Genomic DNA, 22,624 nt, shown 5'->3' with positions numbered 1-22,624 from the left:
GCCTATTTTCAGTTTGGTTATTTTTTTACTTTTGAGATGGGGTCTCACCATGTAGGCCCAGCTGATCTGGAATTCCCTAGATGGTGTAGGTTGGTCCTACACTGACTGCTGATCCTCCTGACTCAGCCTCCTAAGTGTTAAAATTACATGCCACAGCACTTGGCTTCTTTTCATTCTTCCTTCCCTGTAGACAAACCTACCCATCTTCAAGCTGAAAGAATCCTGTGTACGGCGACGCTATAGTGACTTTGAGTGGCTGAAAAATGAGCTGGAGCGAGATAGTAAGGTACAGCTCATCTCCTAATTAGTACCATTGGAGGAGGAGATCTCTATAGGTTTGGGTGTAAGATCACAGCCTGTAAAGATCTTGAATTGGATAATAAGGGGGAACGCATTCTTATGGACTCATTCCCAATATATTGGTTCTGGGGGGGGGGATACCCTTTGAAACTTGAAAGAGATAAGTTTAGGACTTATTATTTATAAAATTGTGTGTGTGTTTGCTTGCCTGTGTGTGTATTATATGGTGTGAGGTCACACACAGGCCAGAAGAGCAGGTTATGTATCCTGCCTGCTCTAGCTCTCTGCTTCATACCTTTTAGACAGGGTTTCTCACTGAATCTGGAGCTAGGCCAGCAATCTCTAGTGATTCTCCTGTCTCTGCCTTCAACTCCCAGCTGGACTTTTGTTTGTGTCCTGGAGTCCACATTCAAGTTCTCATGCGTGTGCAGCCAATGCTTTTACCAGATGAGCCCTTTCCTCAGCCCCATGAACAATATTTTCAACTATTATTTTGTTTTTTGTAAAGTTAGTAAGCATTTATAAGTGCAAAACTGTATCAAGAAAAGCTAAATGCTTGGATGGTACAGGATTATTAAAGAAAGTGAAGAGTACTTGAAGTTTATTTCCTTCATTGAGATAGTAACTCTGTCCTTCCACAGAAATCAAGTTGGATTCATATGAGCCATGCTTACTGTTCTAAGGTCTTAGCTGGACCTGGGGCATTATAGATCCCAAGCAGTTCTTTTATAAGAACTGAGAAATACCCTTTACTTAGCAGGTGGCGGCAGAAGGATCAGAAGTTCAAGGGCATCCTTGGCTACTTAGACAGTTTGAGACTACCCTGCAGCCATGGAAATGGAGGGAAGGAAGGAGGGATGGAGGAAGAGGGAGGACACATTTTACCATCTCATTTGCTTTCTTCTTTCTTGCCCTCTCCAACTGGGCTGCTATTTGACTGCAGATCGTAGTACCACCACTGCCTGGGAAAGCCTTGAAGCGGCAGCTCCCTTTCCGAGGAGATGAAGGGATCTTTGAGGAGTCTTTCATTGAAGAAAGGAGGCAAGGCCTCGAACAGTTTATTAACAAGTAAGCCAAATTCTTGGCTGCTTTGCATACTGCTTTTGCCATTATGAAATGTTTCTTTACCACCCTCCCTTCCCCATTTTTCTCTCTCCTCCCTGTCCTCCTTCATTCCATACTTGGTTCTTTCCCTTTTTGCCTGGGAATGACTCCACAGCCTTGCATGTGCTAGTCAAGCACTCTACCTCTAAACTATTATACTCCCAGCCCATCATGATGTTCTTATATATATTTTTGTCTACTTTGTCCTTTTGTAATAGATAATATGATATAGTGGGCAAATTGGAGATGGTAAAACTCCATTCCTGTGAATTCAGATCCTGTATGCCAAGGCCTGAGAGTATAATGCATGTTAACCCTTTTAACTAGGAATTTCCCTACCTTGTCCTTCTGTTCCATTTCCCTTCTTTCTTACAGTTTAGGCCATACCCTACTGTTGTCCTCTAGAGGCTCAAACCTTTCTCCCCTCTTTACATTCCTATTCCCCTGCCAAATCTCTCTGATCCTAGATACTACTGATAACCACTCTGGTCTCTTTATAGAATTGCTGGGCACCCACTGGCTCAGAATGAACGCTGTCTACACATGTTCCTGCAGGAGGAGGCAATTGATAGGAACTACGTCCCTGGGAAGGTGCGCCAGTAGGAGTCCCTCTCACCACTTGCCCTCTACTTTTCCTGCTGAAATGACATTGGTTTTTACACTAAGCCTCTCTCTCTTTTTGATCTGAAGTTGGCTACCCATCCCCTGGCTTGATAGACCGTCCTGCATTGTGCCCCTTGGTACCAGACTACACCGTGTGGGCGCTCTGCTAGTATCTCTTCTCTGAAGAGAGGTGGGAAACCACAGGCAGATGTTCTTTGCTTGGGGTTGGGGTGGGGGAGGGATTGGACTGGAAGGCAATTTCTTGGGCATTTTAACTATACCAGAAGGCTAACTTGGGGGGAGGGGGGTATGCTGGTGAGGCACTTGGATATATTACTGATGCTGCAAGTCTAGGGCCTTTTTCTTATTCTTAGGTTTAACCAGGAACACTGAATAGGGAGAATCCCTGCTTTTCCTACCTGCATGAAAAATTTTCTTTTTGGGGAAGGTGGTAGAAACCCAAAACGTATTTTTTTCTAGGCCTACTCCCAGTTTTCTCAGCAGTTTTTTGTTTGTTTGTTTTTCCTCTCCCCTGTTGCTTTTCATGGCAGCAATCCTAGAGTTTAAGCAGTTCAATGTGTAGAGCAGGATGTATGGGTTTTCTGGGCCCATCGTCAATGGTTACTGCAAAGTCAAAAAAAGCCATAGGGTAGTAGGGTGCTCCTATTGCCTAGCCCCTATCCTTTTATGGCTCCCTACTCTGGCTGTCTATATTTTGCTCACTAGCTAATGAGTCAGTATGGGCCAGCAGTTCTCTCTTCTCGAGCTCTTGTACTTTTGTGGGTTAGCTTTGTGGGTTTTGAGGGACAAGAGCAACTTATCACTGCCAGGTGACTTTCTGAATGGTGGGAGGGGGTCATGTTTTAGGTTCCTCTTGATGGTAAGGAAGAGCAACATCATTTTCCTCCTTCCATTCCTCCTTTCCCATGTCATTTAGTACTGCCCCAAGGGCAGAAGCACGCACGCACGCGCGCGCACACACACACACACACACACACACACACACACACACACACACACACACACACACACACACACACCACTTTCTCATTTCTCCTAAGCACTTTTGAGCTGTTGAATGGGGCTCAGGAGCAAGAGTTGTCTGCTGCCTTCCCCAGCTTGGTCACAGGGTTATTGAACTGCCTGTACTTGTTTCCTGTTGAACTCCAGTGTTGTCCCCAGAAATTGAAATAGGCTAGCAGCTAGGTGTAGATTTCCCAAATCTTAGAGGCTAAAGTAGCTTCTTGAGGCTGGCAAATGTCCTACGCTGTTGTTTGGGAGGTGGTGGTTTGTTTGCTGGGGCCTGCTGTCTGTCCAAGTGGTGGGATGAGAACAAGTTAACTCTGGTACCAGTTGTAAGTTGGGACTCTTGGCTTAGACTCCCTGTCATGGAAGGATTTGTGTTTTTTCTATAGGTCCTTGGGGAAAAGGATTGCTGAGTCTGGTGTGACCCTGGTCAGAGAGATCAGGATTAGATTTTGACAGGGGACTTGGAACCCACCTCAGTGTTGAAGATCCTTGAGATAGATTAGCTCTCTAGCTGCTGAGCCCATGCTGGTAGCTGAGTAGCCCCTTTCCCACCTCGCCAGTGTCGGTGTCCTTGCTGCCTTTTGATTTTTATCCTCTGTTACAGATTTTTTTTTTAAAGATTTCTCCTTTCATTGTGCACAAGTGCTGAGACTCTGAGGCTCCATTTCTTCTGTGTATATATCCTGACTTGGGGCTTTTATTCAGCAAATTGTTCATTCTTCTGTCAGACAATGTCATATTCAACTCTGTTCATATTAAACCACTGTGAAGCAAGCCTCCGTTTTTCTCCTTAAGTGTAAATGTATTATTTCCTAGTGCTGAGTACATGCTGGATATTGTGTAGAACTCATCTAACATGGCCATTGTCCTGGGGTGATGAGTAAGCTTTGAGTTTATATTACATTACAGAACAGCAGAATCTAGACTGCTTATAGTAGTTTACCTATGGTTTCTTGTAACTTACAACTGACTTTGTCACATAGATAATGCATCTCCTTCCAGAAAGTAGCCATATAATTCCTGTGGTTTAGGGCAGATTTAGCAGATTTGATTCTTATGTTTCTGGAATTCTTATATTTGACTTGAATGTATTTATATTACCTGTGTTTATATATATGCATATGCAATGTGTACATAAACATATACATATAGACCCATCCGCTGATACATCCATATATCATCAACAATTTCTTTCATTGCCCTTTTGACTCATTTGATGCTTCATTGTATTGTTTTTCAAAAAGATTTGATGCAGACAGAAAGGTGCATGAAATCCTGATAAGTTCTGATGGGTATTTTCATCTGACTAATATGGTCATGAACAGGGTAGGTTCCTTGAATGGTTGGAATGAGGGAGGTAGGAATCTTGTCATTTGGTAAATTAAAGAGTTTTAGAGCTGGACATGATAGCACCGTTTGTAACCCCAGGAGCATCAGGAGTTCAAGGCCAGCCTTCATTTCATGATTAATTTGAAGTCAACCTGGTCAATATGGGACCTCATCCTCCTAGAAAACCTACTTTTAATTTAATTTAAAATGGAACAGTGGTATCGAAAAATGAAAACAATGGCATAGAAAATGTTCAAAAGATGAGGACATTACAGAGACTTAAGAGTGATACGTGGTTTTAAATAGAAGAGCCAGCTGAATTAAAGAGGTTAAAGGATTTTTGATCATTAGAGAATGAGTTGAGTGAAGATATCTGGGAGGGTAGGAAGACTAAGTGTTTCTGTGAAATAAAGGGAAAGAGTGATCAAGAGAGCCAGCCTTTGTGCGCAGCAGTATTGCAGAAGGGACTGGAGAATAACTAGAGAAATTGGTAATAAAATAAAGTACCATTCTTATTTTAGATAGACAGTACTCAGCTCCCTTAGACACGTGTAGGGTAGGGGAGTCAGAGTACAAGTAAGATGAGTGAGTATGTTGTATTTCTCACAGAAATTCAAGAGCTTTCTATACAAGACAAAAAGAGATAAAGGGGGAAGGCATATCTACTTATTCCCCCTTCTCCCTTATTCTTTTGTTTGAGACAAGGTTTCACTTTTGTAGCCCATGCTGGCCTGGAACTTGCTCAGGGAAGCTTCAAATTTGTGATTGTTCTGTCTCTGCCTTCTGGGTGTTATGAATGTATGGGTGATTTCCTTTTATTTATTAACTTTAATATCCACCAAGTTCAATTTCCTCTTTTTGGAGGAAAATGGGCCATTTAAAACACAGCCTTGCTGGGCAGTGGTGGTGCACGCCTTTAATCCCAGCACTTGGGAGGCAGAGGCAGGTGGATTTCTGAGTTTGAGGCCAGCCTGGTCTACAGAGTGAGTTCCAAGACAGCCAGGGCTACATAGAGAAACTCTGTTTCAAAAAACCAAAACAAACAAAACAACCAACCCCCCCAAAACAAACAAGCAAACAAACAAACCACACAGCCTTTAGGTCCTATAAGAACTTTAAACCCAAGTCCTCTTACCTATCTATACTGAGGCAAGGCATAGTTTTTTTTTTAAACAGGGAATTCAAAATTATACACATATTTGAGTGCTTGCTACTAATGAATTTCCCCCTCTTTTACCACTTAGCCCAGAGAGATTGAACCTTATCTAGGAGGCAGAGGCTAACAACAAATTTTATACAAAACTAGACCTAAAAGAAGTCTACATCTTCACATTCCAAAGATGCCTTACCTACCCTTTGACCTATTGGAAATGAGGGTTCAGCTAGTAAAGGTGGGAAAGGTGACCAACAGGCTTCGCATGCGTTTTTGTATGGTACGTCGCCTAGGTGAGACACTTCTGTGTTGAAATACTTGCTGTAAGAATGTAAACCAAATCACCTGCTGTGGAAGTTTAACCAGCTGCTCACTGCAATGGGTATTTCTTCATGTCCTTGAGCACTGTTCAGTCACTCCTGATACTCTCTTAGGCACAAGAAACATTCTAATTTCCCCTTATTTGGTCTTTTAACCCTTTTATCTTTATAATTGTGAAGTTTCTCCAAAGTCTTCACATGAGGGGGTTTGAAACTGAGTACTCCTTTAATTGTAGTCTAAAGGTTAGGTGCTTCTTACTCCAGTTCTATACATCATAGTAATTAAGCTGTTTTTGAGATGGGTCAGGTAGCTGAGACTGCTTTTGAGTTTGCTATGTAGTTGAGTATCTCCTGATCTTCTACTTCTACTCGCAAATGCTGGCTTTAAATGCTGTGCTACTATGCCTGGCTTTTTTATTTTATTTTTTTAGGCAGGGTCTCACCCTGTACCTCAAAGTGACTTAGAAGTCTAGAACTTACTATTTACCTAGGCTAGCCTCAAACGCATGGGTGATCCTCTTGCCTTAGTCTCCTGAATGTTGGAATTGTAGGAATAAGTCACCGTGCCCAACCTCAAGATTACTTTTGATTTATAAACTCTTATGAATACTTTAATTTAGTTTGTGGTTTTCTGCTTCTCCCTTTCTGACCACCCACCATTTATCTTTCCTTTTTTCCTTGTCAATACAACAGTTTGCCTTCTTAATTTTATTTTTAGATTTATATTATTTTCCTTCTCTGTGTGTGTGTGCGCGCACGCACAAGCGCACGTGGTCTGTCTATGTATTTTTGTCTGTGGTGTTTTTTTTTCTGGATACTTACATAAAATATACAAATAGGAGTAATTATCAATATCACAAAAGGATTCTTTTAACCCTTTGGGGGCTCTTTTAAATAAGTGGTTTATATGGTAGCCATATTTATTTACTTGTCTGTTTTTGATGGTCTTACTCTAACCCCCGCTAGCCTCAAACTCATTATGTAGCCCAGACTGCTGAGTATTCTCTGGCTTAGCCTATTGAGTGCTCCCATTTACTGGTGTATGCCATGATACTTTGCTCTTCTCCAGCGTTTTCACATGCTTGTATGTAGATTATAAATTCCTTTACCTGGCCGGGCAGTGGTGGCACACACCTTTAATCCCAGCATTTGGGAGGCAGAGACAGGCAGATTTCTGAGTTCAAGGCCAGCCTGGTCTACAGAGTTCCAGGACAGCCAGGGCTACAAAGAGAAACCTTGTTTCGAAACAAAACAAAACAAAAATTCCTTTACCTGGAAAAACTGAAGGTAAAAGGTTAAGATTGTTAACAGGAACTGTCAGTTAGACATAGATAAAAAAATCCGAAGAGGAATAGATAGAGAGATGGCATCTCCAGTGCATCTGATGCCCTTTTCTGACCTCCATGGACACCAGGCATAGATAGGCAAAGTATTCACATGAAAGAAAAGAAATAAATCTTTAGGCTGGAGAGATGGCTCAGTAGTAAGAGCATGGCTGCTCTTCCAGAGGTCCCTGGTTTAAGTCCAGCATCCATTGTCAGCTTACAACCATCTGTAACCCCAGTCCCAGGGATCCTCTTCTGGCCTCCATTGTCACTGCATTCACATGGTGCAGTATACTCACAACAGCAAATAGAAACACAGTATAAATAAATCTTTAAAAAAAATGTTAAGGAAACCATAGCTCTTAACAAAGGAATACATTCGTAGAATTGTAAAAGATTTTTCTTTCCTTGTGCATTCTCTAAAACTGGTGTATCCTAGAGCTCCCTTCCGTCTTCCTCTGACTTCATGTATGTGTAGGAACATTCACACACACATTGTTTAAAAAATACAACATTGTTTTACTACTATGTAAATTAGTATATCATGCAATGTATTACATATTTCTTTTTGCATTTATATGTGGACATTTACCTCATTTAGAAAATGAAAAGAAAATAATGGGATAGCATTCAATAGTATAGTTTTACTACAGTTTAACAATTCACCTATTGATGGAAACTTGCCTCTAATCATTCCGTGTTATAAATACTGCATTTAATCTTAATCCTGTGTCTAAGTAGTTCTGTGGGATAGAGAGAAGGAATTGCTGACTCGAAGAGTGAGTGCAGTTTGTACTTTGATAACTACTGCTAAATTACTGTTTTCTCCCACTCCCCTTTTTTGAAATAGAGTTTCTCTTTGTATCCCTAGCTGGCCTGGAACTCACTGAGATCCACCTACTTCCCACTTGCTTGGTTTTAAAGATGTGGGCCACCAAGCTGGCTAAATTACTTTCTTTATAAGGGTGTAGTTTAGACCCCTAATAATATCAAATAACTGTATCTGCAGCTCCCCTCCAATGAGGAAATTCATGTTTCCCTACAAGAAGTTTCCCAGCCAGGCGATGGTGGTGCATGCCTTTAATCCCAGCACTTGGGAGGCAGAGGCAGGTGGATTTCTGAGTTTGAGGCCAGCCTGGTATACAGAGAGAGTTCCAGGACAGCCATTGCTATACAGAGAAACCCTGTCTCAAAAAAACAAAAACAAACAAAAAAGTTTCCCTGCTAATGGTACAAATTAAAATAACATACAATTACCAAAATTATTTTAAAATGTCATTTTCAGTAATTGTAATTTGTATTTCTTGATGCATTTAGTTCTAATAATACCAACTCTTATGCTATGGGTTTAACAAGTTTCCCCACACATTTAATTTTGGTCATTCTAGAAGTATTATCTTTCTGTCAGTTAGTTAAGGTTCTTAACCACTATTTAGCTATCATTTTTAAGCTAATGGCCCTGAATATTTCTATTTTTTTTCCATTTGCCTTAGGGAGACAGCAAAGTGAATTAGTCCATTGGTATATGAGGTATTCTCAAGACCAGTTCCATCTTAGATTAGCACTACTTGAAGCCAAGCCCAGAGCAACTCCCATGGACCCACATGGAGATAGAATTTGCTTCTTGGGTCCCTGCGGAATCCAGCTTGGACCTCTTCTTTTGTTATTTTTCTTAGACCTAAACCTTAAATTCTAGGAAGGGACCATATAAGGATGGTGGTGGGGGTAGGAGAGGACTGAAAACAACATGTTGATTTAAATAGCCAAATTACAAGATCCCGCTCCTCTGGTTGGCAGTTTGTATGCCATGGAAAGCACATTCCTCCGTCATCTAATTGGTCTCTTAATGGAGAGATGAGCCACAGGAAGCAGCTGCTATGAAAAACCAATGGGACCGCTGTGGTGATGCTTTTGAAAGTGAAGGCCTGCCTACCTGGCTCCTGTGGCTGAATTAGTAACTGCTTGCCCCCGACCTATACACACTCCATAGTTTCACATTTTACATGTGTCTCAGAGTTATTGTCCATTATGACACAGTTGACTCAGGTCATAGGTTTTATGGCTTGCCTTCCTTCCTTCCTTCCTCCTTCCTTCCTTCCTTCCTTCCTTCCTTCCTTCCTTCCTTCCTTCCTTCCTTCCTTCCTTCCTTTCTTTCTTTCTTTCTTTCTTTCTTTCTTTCTTTCTTTCTTTTTGGAGACAGGGTTTCTCTGTAGCCCTGGCTGTCCTGGAACTCACTCTGTAGACCAGGCTGGCCTCGAACTCAGAAATTCGCCTGCCTCTGCCTCCCAAGTGCTGGGATTAAAGGTGTGTCCTTTCTTAAACTGTACATCTTCCATCAAGGCCAGCATGGAGCTCTCCTTTTTGTTTGGTTCCTGAGGTCCTGGGTCTAAGCAATGGATTGTTTTCTGGAATGTTTACCTTCCTTGCTGCAACATCACAGGATTCACAATGAAAGCAGGCAAGGTCACAAAAGCTGGAGATTGAAGATCTGTGTACTAAGTCCATTGGAAGAACAGATATCTGACCTAGAAAGTTTGTCCATTCCTGTGCTACCATTTCAGCCAGTCCCCTGTCATCTGCTTTTATTCTTTGCACCTTTATATACATACCAATTTACCATAGGAAATCCATTGTGTTGTGTTTTTATTTCTACAAATTTACCATTCAGTGTTTTGGAAATGTTTTTACTTAGTAGATTTATTAAATGTGACACAGTATATATGATATGCCACCATATGACTCTAAGTTTATTTCAGTGTTCTTTTATCGATAGACTACTGGATTGGATAATTTTATTCTTACTTTTACAAACAATAGTGGTAGAGCGATTCTTGATTTTGACTATCCTTTTCTCAAACTGTGATCATATCACTACACTGAAAAATAACTTTTCTAAAATCAAGAATTAGAAAGCTAAATTTGACATTTATTTTGGAAGTTGCATTGATAAATGTCCTAGTAAGAGGCAATTGAGTTCTCATATCTGCTTTTGCTTTTAATCTTTTATCTATTTTCATTGAAATATATTACATATATTGTTACAAAAATATGTATGTAGGTATACATATACATAAAATATACTATTCTAACTCTTTTTGAAATGGGGTCTCAAAGACTATAAAGATCAGGCTAGCCTCAGACTCATGGTAATCCTGCTGTCTTAGTCTTCCAACTGCTGAAATTACAGGCATATAGTCCCTACACTTGTTTTTTTGTTGTTGTTGTTTTTGAAATAAGTTCTTACTATATGGCCCTATGCGATTGGAACTCACTGTGTAGACCAGGCTTGGCTTGAGTTTACAGCAGTCCTCCTGCCCCTGCTTTTCAGGTACTAGAATTACAGATATGCATACTGTGCCTGGCCTAACCATTTTTAAATGGACAGTTAAGTATCATTAAATACTGTATTGTTGGTGCAACTATTACCACCATACATCTCAATACATTTTTCTTTTTGTTTTCTCTGTTACTCTATCAGAATATTTTTTTCTTGGATATTTTCTTTATTTACATTTCAAATGTTTTCCCCTTTTCAGGTCTTCCCTTTGGAAACCCCCTATCCCATCCCCTGTCCCCCTGCCTCTATGAGGGTGCTCCCCCCTCACCTACTCCTATCCTCCCGCTCTGGCATTCCCCTACAATGGGGCATTGAACACCCTCAGGCCTGAAGGCCACTCCTCCAACTGATGTCCAACAAGGCCATCCTCTACCACATACGTGGGCAGCACCATGGGTCCTTCCATGTGTATTCTTTGGTTGGTGGTCCAGTCCCCAGGAGCTCCAGGAGGTCTAGCCAATTGACATTGTTGCTCCCTCCATGGAGCTACAAACAAGTCCCTTCTCCAACTCCTCCATCAGGGACCCGGAGCTCAGTCCAGTGGTTGGCTGTGAGCTTCCTCCTCTGTATTTGTCAGGCTCTGGCAGAGCCTCAAGGAGACAGCTCAATACATTTTTCATCTTTCTACTTCAAACTCAATAACACTTCCATTACCCCTAGCAGTTACCATCCTTTCTGCCTCTTTGAATTTAACAATCACAAGTATATCATATAAGTGGAATGTTTCTTCCATTTTTGTTATTACACGTTTATTTCTATGTATGTGCACTTATAAGTGCTACAGCACATGTGTTGGGGATTGAGGGAGCCTTGGAAAAATCAGTTCTCTCCTTCTACCATATAGGTCTTGGAATTAAACTCGGTGTCAGGGTTGGTGGCAAGTACCACCCTGGGCCATCTCACTCACTCTTATTTGTCTTTTTATGACTGGCTTCTTTCACCTTAGCATAAAATCGAGGGTCATCCGTGTACAGTGCATGTCAGGATGCCTTTCCTTCTAAAGGCTAGATAATTTTCCATTCATTTCCCCATTCCATTTTGTTCATTCCTCTACTGGAACTTGAGGTTTTCCCATCTAATTAAAAATTTTAATTATGTTTGTTTATTTGTGGGTGTGTGTATACATGCATGTGCATGCTATTGTGTGTGTATGTAGGTTAGAGAACAGCTTGAAGAAGTTGGTTCTCAGGTTCTAGTATGTGGCTTCTGGGGATTGAACTCACATTGGCAGGCTTGGCAGCAAGCACCTTTAACCTGCTAAGCCATCTTACCAGCCCCCATTTTAAAAAAATGTATGCATGTGTCATTATGTGTTTGTAGGGGGTGGGCAGAGAACAACCTTAGGTGTCATCCTTGGGAACTCCATTCCTCCACCTTTTAAACATGCTCAATAAATAAATATATTCCCTTGAGACTTCTGCCTAACACATGTTTATGTTTGAAAAGTGATAAACATAAAAATAACTAAAATAAAAAATCATAACACAATTCAGGCTGCTCTCAGAATTTCCCATTGTTTTTCTATAAGCACATATAGCTACTTGACTGAACTGTGGATTTACATTCTCTAAATGATTCCCTGTGTCAAAGATATCACCCTTTAAGTTAAAATAAACATTTTAGATGACGAAGATATGTGCCGAATAGGTTAAGAAGGTGTTTAACCTATTTGGCAAATCAGGAGTCTTTTCAATAAATTCAATTGTGGACTCTGGTAAATTAAGTTTTGTGCTCTGATACAGTTATAGTTTCTACTTCAAATGTTAGATTCATAACTTTGCTCAACTGTAACATAATTCACCCATGTTTTCAGGCTTTCTATCACTTTGTAGTAAACCTGGGTTAATGGCACCCTCAGAAACTTCAGGTTTTATTTCTGCTCTCTACACTCACAATCAAGGGATTCTTCTCAAAATATATACATTAGTCAGTCTTTACCTCAAGGTGGCCCTCCACTTTTTCTTATTTTTGAAATTATAATTACATAATTTCTCCGTTTCCTTCCTTCTCTCATATATATCCACTTTTTGCTCTCTTTGAAATTCATGGCCTCTTTTTTCATTAATAGTATATATGTATGTATATATACATATATTCCTAAATACATAAATACAACCTGCTACAGCCTGTATCACGTGTGTATGTTTTCAGAATTGACCTTTGGTATTGGGTAACTCATTGGTATGCTTTTCCTTGGGGAAGATTGTTTCTTCTGCTCCCAGAATTCCTCAGTTGCCTGTAGTTCTTTGTGTAGGGTTGAGACCTCGTGGTCTCCCCTCTACCTCCACATTATGGGTGGAGTTTCTGCCATTACTAGGAGATACAATCTCATAGTAACCCCCACCCCATACTCTTTCTGGCTTTTAAAATCTTTCCTCCTCCATTGTTTGCAGTGTTCCCTGAGCCTTAAGTGCCAGGAGTATTTTGGAGATGGATCCATTAGGCCTGGGCTCCACAACTGTATTTTGATTGGATGTGTTTTTCTGTAATGGTTTTTATTATAAAGAGAAGTTTCCTTGGTAAGGGGTAAAGACTACACTTATCTGCCCTCTCCTTTTGAGATATGGTTTCTCATTGGTCTAGAACTCAACCAATTAATCTAGATTGGCTGGCTAGTAGGTTCCAGAATCCTCCTGTTTCCACTTCCGCAGCACTGGGATTACAAGTGTGCATCACTATGTCTGGCTTTTTTGGCAGGTCCTCATTGCTTGCAAGGCCAATACGTACATTACTGACTGAAGTATCTTCCCAGATTCCCCCTCCCCCCTCCCGCCCCCCGCTCCCCAACCCCGCTTTGGGGGCTATTGCAACTCTACTACAAGGCGATAGAGAAAAGAATTGATGAAGCCCAGTCTGACCTTGGATTCACTATGTAGTTACCTTCCAAGTACTAGGGTTCATGGTATATGCCAGCACACCTGATTTATGTATTCCTGGGTATTCCTGGGTGTTAGACCTGTCCTCACGCTCACTTTGTGCTTATAAAAACATTCTACCAACTGAACTATATCCCTAGTCCTGAGGAAAAGCATTTAAAAACTCATTTTGAAGCAGAATCTTACTGTGTAGCCCTAGTGTCTCAGAAATCACCATGTAGAGCAGGAGGGTCTTGAATTCAGCGAAGTGTGTCGGCCTGTGCGTCTGTAGTGCTGGAATTAGAGGTGTGTGCTACCACATATGACTGAACACTTTTTAAATATTTGTATTCCTTGAGAATTTCATACATGTATAGAATGTATTTTGATCATAGCCACCATTCACTCCCCTTTCTAGCTCATCCTGGATCTCCCTCCACAGTCACCTTCCAAATCCTTATCCGCTTTTAAAAAAATAACCCACGGAGTCCAATGAATGCTGCTCATATGTGTATGGGTGTAGGGCTATCCACTACAGCATGGGAACCTATTGAAGGCCATCTATCTGAAAAAAAAAAGACTCTCCCTATCTCACCCCCTACCCCAAAGTCTACTAACTCCTCAGGTAGGGATGAGGCGTTGTGAGCCCCTCCCCAACCCATGCTGGAATGGTGACTGTCTTGATCATGTGCAAGTCCTACAGGCAGTCACATCTGCTGTGAGCTTATGTGTGCAATGGCCCTGTCATGTCCAGAAGACACTGATTCATAGTAGTCTTTCTTAATTTCTGTCTCCTACAGTCTTTCAGCTTCCTCTTTCCAGTGTTCCCTGAGGGGTGTGTGTGTGTGTCTATGTGTGTGGCTGAGCACTCCATAGTCACTTTTTCTCTAGACTTTGACCAGTGTCGGCATTAACTTGCTGTCCACAGCAAAAAGAAAAAATTGATGATGATTTAGAACTGCAGTAATCTATAGGTATAAAGAAGGCAGTGTGATATGTGTATTTAGCAAAATAGTAGCTTTCCCTGCTAGGGCCTATGACCTCTTCTTGACTAGGTTTTATAGTATAAACCTGAATTTATTCCCATGGAGAAGGCCTTAGATCCAATTAGCTTGAGAACTGTTTTGTAGTACTGTGGATCAAATATTTATGCAATACAAAGTTATTCTGAGTGTTCTTTTTAGTTTTATACTTAATAATTTTTGATATTTTTAAAAGTGTCTATAATACAATCTGGCCACTTTTACTTTCCCACCAAGCTTTAATCTTGAAACTATTCAGAATTGGGTTTTGTAAATGATATATTTATATACCATAATGTTTTTCTAACTAGGTAATTAATTGCCTCAATACTTTCTCCAGTGATTTGAAATGCTACCAATATCATTTACTGAATCTTCCTATATCCCTGAGTCTGTTTCAGGATCATTGATTTTGTTGTGCTGGTATTGTTTGTATTCCAACATTGCACTTTTCAAATGACTACTTTAGGTTTGTTACTTTTTCTATGACATATAGTCTTTGTGTGCTGACGAGGGTCTTCTCAAAGTAGTGTGTTCAGATAGCCTCCTGCCTTAGCCTTCCAAATACTGGGACTACAAACATGCTCCACCATGCCCAGCTTGTTAGGAATTTTGGATTGTGGTACTGCTCCTCTGTTTTTTAAACATTTGTTTAATAATTTTTAGAAACAGCCAAACATTTCATAAAAATCTTACTGTTTTATAAAGATTATATTGAATTATCACCTTAACTTTGAGAAAGTAGCTATTTTTCCATTATAGTTTTCCTGACCCCAGGGCTGTAGTAGACAAGGTTAATCAGAACTTGTTGATGATTTAAATGATTCTCATTTAAGGCTTTTGTCTTTTGTAATATGTTTACTTTCATGCTTGTCTTTCTCATCTATAAACTTTCTGGGATCTTTTGTTTCATTTATGTATTTAGAATGTCTGGCATAGAATGGATTATTCAGTAAATTTTACACTATAGCAGTTGTTCCCAAATTTGATTAAAAATTGTGGACTCACCCCCATAGAAAAATGCACAAATACACAGAATTTTAAATAAAAGTTCAAGGGGAAGATTGGACACTCTATCTGATGTCTATATAATCTGTATTTTATAGTGTACAATAGTGGCTGAATACATTTTTTTGTGGAAAGATTTAATACTTTAACCACAGGCTGCCGAGCAAAGCTTTATAGCAATAGATACTTTTGGGCCTGAGACTGAGGGAGTGAATAGGAGTATCTTGGATTTTAAAGGGCAGAAGGGGAGTGTTTTAGGGAGACTAGTCAACCATCTGAAAGCCTATTTATTCTACACGATTTTTGGATCATTCCTTTTATTTTTGTTAACTTTCTTATATCCCTTTGGGCCTTCTCCTACCTTCCCCACCTTTCCCACTGCCAGTCAGCATCCACTGTTGTATCCCTTGCCAGGTATTTGCATCGTTTATCCTGGAAAGCTGATTGCATTGTAGATAGGTTTCCATACTCCAAGTCTCCTTCTAAATTCTTTCTACTTTAGCTGAAACTTGGTTTCTATCACTGTGATAAAATACCAAGAACAAAAGCAACTTGAGGAGGAAAGGGTTTGTTTAGTCTTGTTCTTCCTGAAGGGAAGTTAGGGAAGGAACTCACCGTAGGAACTGAAAGAGACCTTGGAGGAACTGCTGCTCACTGGCTTGCTCCCTATGGTTAGCCTGCTTTTTTTTTTTTTAACTCAGAATCACCTGTCCTGGTATGGTTCTACCTGGCCTAGGCCTTCCCACACCAATCACTAATTGAGAAAATGTCTCATAGACTTGCCTATAGGCCGGTTTAGTGGGGGCACTTTCTCAATTGAGCTTATCTCTTCTCAGATTTCTAGGTATGTGTCAAGTTGATAAAAGCCAACCAGCACTGCTGGCTTCTCCCAAAGAGTTATACTTTCCCTATTGCTATGGCGCTTTTCAGATAGGGGGTCTCACTAGGTTGCCTTAACTGATCTCTGATCTCAAACTTGTGAGCTCACTCCTCCTGCCTCAGTCTTCCAAGTAGCCAGGAATACAGGTGTGTGGCACAAGAATAATGTACATAACTGGTTTCTTTTCTAATACACATTAGGTGGTTTTCAGCATTTTAGTTTATAAACAATGCCACATTGAGTATCTCAATAAATGTTATGTTTTTGTTATGTAAATATGCTTATAGGATAGATTTGTGGAATTTGAACACTTGGATCAAATGCATGAACATTTAAAAATTGATAAATAGCCATGAGATGGGGAGATAAAAAAGGGTGGGGGAGAGGATAATTAGAATATATCATATAAATGTATGGAAATTGTTAAAGAACGATATTAAATAAAAGTATTTGATAACTACTGCCCGTTTTATCTTAAATGTTTATTTTAATATATGTTATTATCAAACATACATGAATGTCCATTTTCTTATACCTTACCAATACTGAAGCTTTATTAATTTGGTAAGTTTTGTTTCACAAGAAAAGTTATCTTTTTTATTCTTTATTGCTTTCAGGCCATTTCTTTCAACTCTCAGATTATAAATCTCTCATATGAGACTCAAGTCTCTTACAGTGTTTCTTTCCCTCCTTCCCTCTTTGACTTATTACCTTTCTCCCCCTTTCTTCTTCTCTTCCCCTTCCTCCCTTTCCCTTTCTTTCCATTTCTTTTAAAAGATAGGGTTTCATTCAGTTCATGCTGGCCTCTAACTCATTATATGTGTGTGAATATTTTACTTGCATGTATGACTGTGGACCATGTGTGTGCCTGCTGGCTGTGGAGGTCAGAAGAAGGTATTGGATCCCCTGGAATTGGGGCTATGAACAGTTATGATCTGCATCTGCCATGTAGGAACCCTTGTAATTTGCAAGAATAGGTGCTTTTAAGCACTGAACCACCTCTCTAATCACCTTGTACTAGTGTTTTAAACAGTTGTGTGCCATTTCATTGTGAGGATTGAATATAATTTTATCTTGATGGATATTTAGTTTGCTTTCAGCTTGTTGTTCCTATGATATGCATTCTATTCTTTAAACATTTTTTTAGATTTATTTAATTATTTATTCAGGTACATGTATATAGGGATTTGTACATATGAGTGCAGGTACCCAAAGAGGGAATGTTGGATGAGGAATGGGAGTTGCAAACAGTTCTGAGCTGCCTGATATGGGTGTTGGGACTCACTTAAACTCAGGTCCTCTGCAAGAACAAACTGTATTCTTAACCACTGAGCCATCTCTCAGGCCTGCACATTCTACTGCCATGAATGAATACTTCTGTCTTAGTCACTGTACTATTGCTGTGAAGAGGCACCACAGCCAAGGCAACTCTTATGAAAGAAAACAATTAATTGAGGGCTTGCTAACAGTTTCAGAGGTTAGTCCATTATCATCATGGTGTGAAGCATGGCAGCATGCAGGCAGGTGCTGGATCAATAGCTGGGAGCTATATTCTAATCTACAAGAGGAGGGTGGGCGTGGAGGAGGAAGGAGAAGGGGAGGGAGGGAAGGAGAGAGGCAGAGAGACAGAGAGAGACAGACAGACAGACAGACAGACACACAGAGAGAACCTAGACCTGCTATGGGCTTTTGAAACCCCAAAGCCCATCCCCACTGACACAGTTCCTTCTGTAAGGCCACACGTACTCCAAAAGGCTAGTCCTAATTCCTGTCAAACAGTTCTATTCCCTCTCAAACAGTTCATTCAAATATATAAACCTGTGGGGGCCAGTCTTAGTCAAACCACCACGGCATCTTTGTGCATTTATTTCTTAGAATCAAATGTGTTACCTATTAATATATTCACTAACCAGCATTTCACTTCTTAAAAATCTGTATCTTACAAGGAACAGTATTATATTTTTTAATTTTAATTTTAATTAGGTATTTTCTTCATTTACATTTCCAATGCTGTCCCAAAAGTCCCCCATACCCTCCCCCCCATTCCCCTACCCACCCACTCCCACTTCTTGGCCCTGGCGTTCCCCTGTACTGGGGCATATAAAGTTTGCAAGACCAATGGGCCTCTCTTTCCAGTGATGGCCAACTAGGCCATCTTCTGCTACATATGCAGCTAGAGTCAAGAGCTCTGGGGTACTGGTTAGTTCATATTGTTGTTCCACCTATAGGGTTGCAGATCCCTTTAGCTCCTTGGGTACTTTCTCTAGCTCCTCCATTGGGAGCCCTGTGATCCAACCAATAACTGACTGTGAGCATCCACTTCTGTGTTTGCTAGGCCCCGGCATAGCCTCACAAGAGACAGCTATATCAGGGTCCTTTCAGTAAAATCTTGCTAGTGTCTGCAATGGTGTCAGCGTTTGGAGGCTGATTATAGGATGGGTCCCCGGGTGTGGCAGTCTCTAGATGGTCCATCCTTTCGTCTCAGCTCCAAACTTTGTCTCTCTAACTCCTTCCATGGGTGTTTTGTTCCCAATTCTAAGAAGGGGCAAAGTGTCCACACTTTGGTCTTTGTTCTTCTTGAGTTTCATGTGTTTTGGCAACTTGTATCTTGTATCTTGGGTATTCTAAGTTTCTGGGCTAATATCCACTTATCAGTGAGTACATATCATGTGAGTTCTTTTGTGATTGGGTTACCTCACTCAGGATAATGCCCTCCAGGTCCATCCAGTTGCCTAGGAATTTCATAAATTCATTCTTTTTAATAGCTGAGTAGTACTTTATTGTGTAAATGTACCACATTTTCTGTATCCATTCCTCTGTTGAGGGGCATCTGGGTTCTTTCCAGCTTCTGGCTATTATAAATAAGGCTGCTATGAACATAGTGGAGCATGTGTCCTTCTTACCAGTTGGGGCATCTTCTGGATATATGCCCAGGAGAGGTATTGCTGGATCCTCCGGTAGTACTATGTCCAATTTTCTGAGGAACCACCAGACTGATTTCCAGAGTGGTTGTACAAGCTTGCAATCCCACCAACAATGGAGGAGTGTTCCTCTTTCTCCACATCCTCGCCAGCATCTGCTGTCACCTGAATTTTTGATCTTAGCCATTCTGACTGGTGTGAGGTGGAATCTCAGGGTTGTTTTGATTTGCATTTCCCTGATGATTAAGGATGTTGAACATTTTTTCAGGTGCTTCTCAGCCATTTGGCATTTCTCAGGTGAGAATTCTTTGTTTAGCTCTGAGCCCCATTTTTTAATGGGGTTATTTGATTTTCTGGAGTCCACCTTCTTGAGTTCTTTATATATATATTGGATATTAGTCCCCTATCCAATTTAGGGTAGGTAAAAATTCTTTCCCAATCTGTTGGTGTCCTTTTTGTCTTATTGATGGTGTCTTTTGTCTTGCAGAAGCTTTGCAGTTTCATGAGGTCCCATTTGTCAATTCTCAATCTTACAGAACAAGCCATTGCTGTTCTATTCAGGAATTTTTCCCCTGTGCCCATATCTTCGAGGCTTTTCCCCACTTTCTCCTCTATAAGTTTCAGTGTCTCTGGTTTTATGTGGAGTTCCTTGATCCACTTAGATTTGACCTTAGTACAAGGAGATAGGAGTGGATCAATTCTCATTCTTCCACATGATAACTGCCAGTTTTTTGCTATGTGTAGTATTTTTCAGATATTTTGTCATATTATCAAGTTTTCTTCCTTCCATTGCTGAATATTTTTCCACTGTATGAGTATGTTATAGTTTATTTTTTCTCTTATTCTCTTATTTGGCTTACATTTGATTTTAAGTTTATTATGTGTAAAGCAATAGTGAACATTCTAGTACATTTTTTTGGTCTTGGACTTGCTATGTAACTGAGATCTTCTTAAATTAAAAAAAAATAGTGCGTGTGTGCACGCATGCTCACAAAACACATACACCGTGAACATATGTAGAAGTCAGAGGACCTCTTTTTTGGGACCAGTTCCACACTGTTGAGACAGGGTCTTTTGCCGTTTCTGTCAATGCCTAGCATACTCCAGGCTTGTTGGCCCATGAGCTTCTGTCTGCTTTTCCTGTCTCTGCCTCCCGTCCTGCTTTAGGAGTGCTGGGATTACAAATGCACATCATATTATCCAGCTTTTTATGTTGGTTCCAGGGATGGAACCTTCAGGCTCTTGTCCCAAGTGATTTCACCAGTGAGCTATTTCCCTGGCTACCAAGATGAACTTGAACTTCACTTCTCATTTTGCTGGCATTACAGGCATATTCTGCCATATCCAGTTCATGAGGTCCTGGAGACGGAATCCAGGGCCTTGTGCGTGGCAGGCAAGTACTCTAACGGAGCTAAATTCCCAGCCCTTTACAAGTCTTACTGTAAACATTCGTGTGAGGCCCTAGGTTTGATACCTAGCATTGCAAAATATTTCAATGATTTTGTAAGAATTTTAAAAATATTTTCTGGTCTTAAGTTGTCAGATTTATGTTTTGCAGATATTTTCTCACCTGTGTTCTTGCCTACTTGTTTCCTCTCTTTCCTCTTTCATTTCCTTCCTTTCTTGTTCCTTTGTTCCTTCCTTTGCTCCTTTGTTCTTTTGTTTCTTCCATCCTTCTGTCTTTCTTTTTTTAGACAGAGTATTATTATGTAATTTTGGCTGGCCTGGAACTCACTATGTAGACCAGGCTGGCCTTAGATTCATAGAAATCTGACCACCTTTGTCTTCCAAGTGCTGGGATTAAAGACTTGCAAACTATTCATCTTATTAATGGTGTTTTTTCCTGATCCTGGCTTTAAATTTGGTAAAGTCTATTTTTTGATATGGTGTAGATTAAAGCTTGTATTTTTCTATTTGAATATCAGGTTGTTCTAGAACTTTGTTTAAAAGGAATCTCTATATTCTAACCAATATTGCTTTTTAAAAGTCAAATGACTATAGGTTTCTTTCTGTGTGCTCTATTCTGGCTAATAACCTATTTGCCTGTCAGATTCTATAGACTTATAGTCTTAAGGTCAGGGGTGTAGGTGTCAGGAGTACAGGCCCTCTAAATGTCATTTTTCAAGATTGTCTTCAACATTTTGGATCTTTTTCTTTTTAAAAAATTGTTTTTATTTTTATGTGTCTATGTGAGTGTATGCTATGTGTGTATGGTACTGACACAAGCCAAAGGATAGCATCAGATCCCCTAGAGCAGGAATTACAAGTAGTTGTAAGCTGTTTGACATGGGTTCTAGGAATTGAATTCAGGTCCTCCGGAAGGGTGCAAAGCACTGTTAACCACTGAGCAAGCTCTCTACCCCTAATCCTTTGCATTTCTATATATGTATATTTTGGTTTGTTGAGATATAGTCTCACAATGTAGTCTAGGCTTCACCAGGAATTCACTATATAGTATAGACTGGCTTTAATTTTTATTTTAGATTTGTTTGCTTTAAAGCCATGACTGGTATCATATGCCTTTAATCCTAGTACTCCAGAGACAAAGGCAAGTGGTTCTCTGAGTTCAAGGCCAGTCTGGTCTCCAGAGTCAGTTCCAGAATAGCCAAGGCTACAGAGAGAACCAGTTTCTTGAAAAAAAAATTGATTTTATGTATATGACTGTTTTGTCTGCATGTATATATGTGCAATATATGTGTGCCTGGTACCTGAGGAAATCAGAATCCTCTAGACCTGAGTTATGGATGGTTGTGAGCCATCATATGGGTGCTGGGAATTAAAAACGCAGGTGTTCGGCAAGAACAAGGGCTTTTAACCACTGAACCAACCATCTTTCCAGCACTAGACTGGCTTTTGAATTTCAAGCAATTCTGCTGCCTCAGCCTTTTGAGTGCTGGTATTATGGGTATAAGTCACAATGCCCAGATAGAAAGATTTTTGTATGTTTGGGAAGTATGTGAGTATATAGTTAGAGAAGTAGGTAGTACTGTTTTTATAGCATAAAGAGATTGAAACTGAGAAAAGTTAAATGTCTTAGCTCAAGATTAAATAATAGCTAGTGGCCAGTGAGATGGCTTAGTGGGTAGATGCACATGCTTGTAAGCCTAAGGACCTGACTTTGATTCCTCAGAACCCATATGGTGGATGGTGAAAGGAGAGAGTTAACTCCTATAGGTTGTTCTATGACCTCCATACATATAAGTGCCATGGTTGGTATCTCTCTCTCTCACACACACACACTCTCTCTCTCTCTCTCATACACACACACACACACACACACACACACACACACACACACACACCCCATCTTTAATGTAAAATAAATGATAGTGACATATACTTGTAATTATCACCTGGTAGGGAGAGAGAAGGGGATGAAGAGTTCAAGGTCATTCTTTCATCTTTGGCTATAGAGAATTTGAAGTCAGTCTAGGCTAT

At 40.3% G+C, this 22,624-nt stretch overlaps 1 protein-coding gene across 5 annotated transcripts in view; it reads left to right on the top strand.

The window, feature by feature from the left end:
* The window catches only part of Snx12 (sorting nexin 12), a 133,217-nt gene that overhangs the window by 6,815 nt on the left and 103,778 nt on the right, over positions 1-22,624 (top strand). For 2 of the 5 annotated variants that reach the window (XM_011247645.2, NM_001110311.1), the window contains exons 2-4: positions 191-286; positions 1,244-1,368; positions 1,905-1,995. In XM_011247645.2, coding sequence (XP_011245947.2) covers positions 191-286; positions 1,244-1,368; positions 1,905-1,995 — 312 coding nt within the window. Of the gene's footprint in view, positions 1-190; positions 287-1,243; positions 1,369-1,904; positions 7,889-22,624 lie in introns of those variants that run through there. The other 3 variants (XM_011247646.2, NM_018875.2, NM_001110310.1) reach the window with 3 other exon arrangements.

This window comes from Mus musculus, chromosome X, assembly GCF_000001635.26.
Source record: "Mus musculus strain C57BL/6J chromosome X, GRCm38.p6 C57BL/6J".
Lineage (NCBI taxonomy): Eukaryota > Metazoa > Chordata > Mammalia > Rodentia > Muridae > Mus > Mus musculus.
This window is presented reverse-complemented; position numbering and strand designations above follow the sequence as displayed.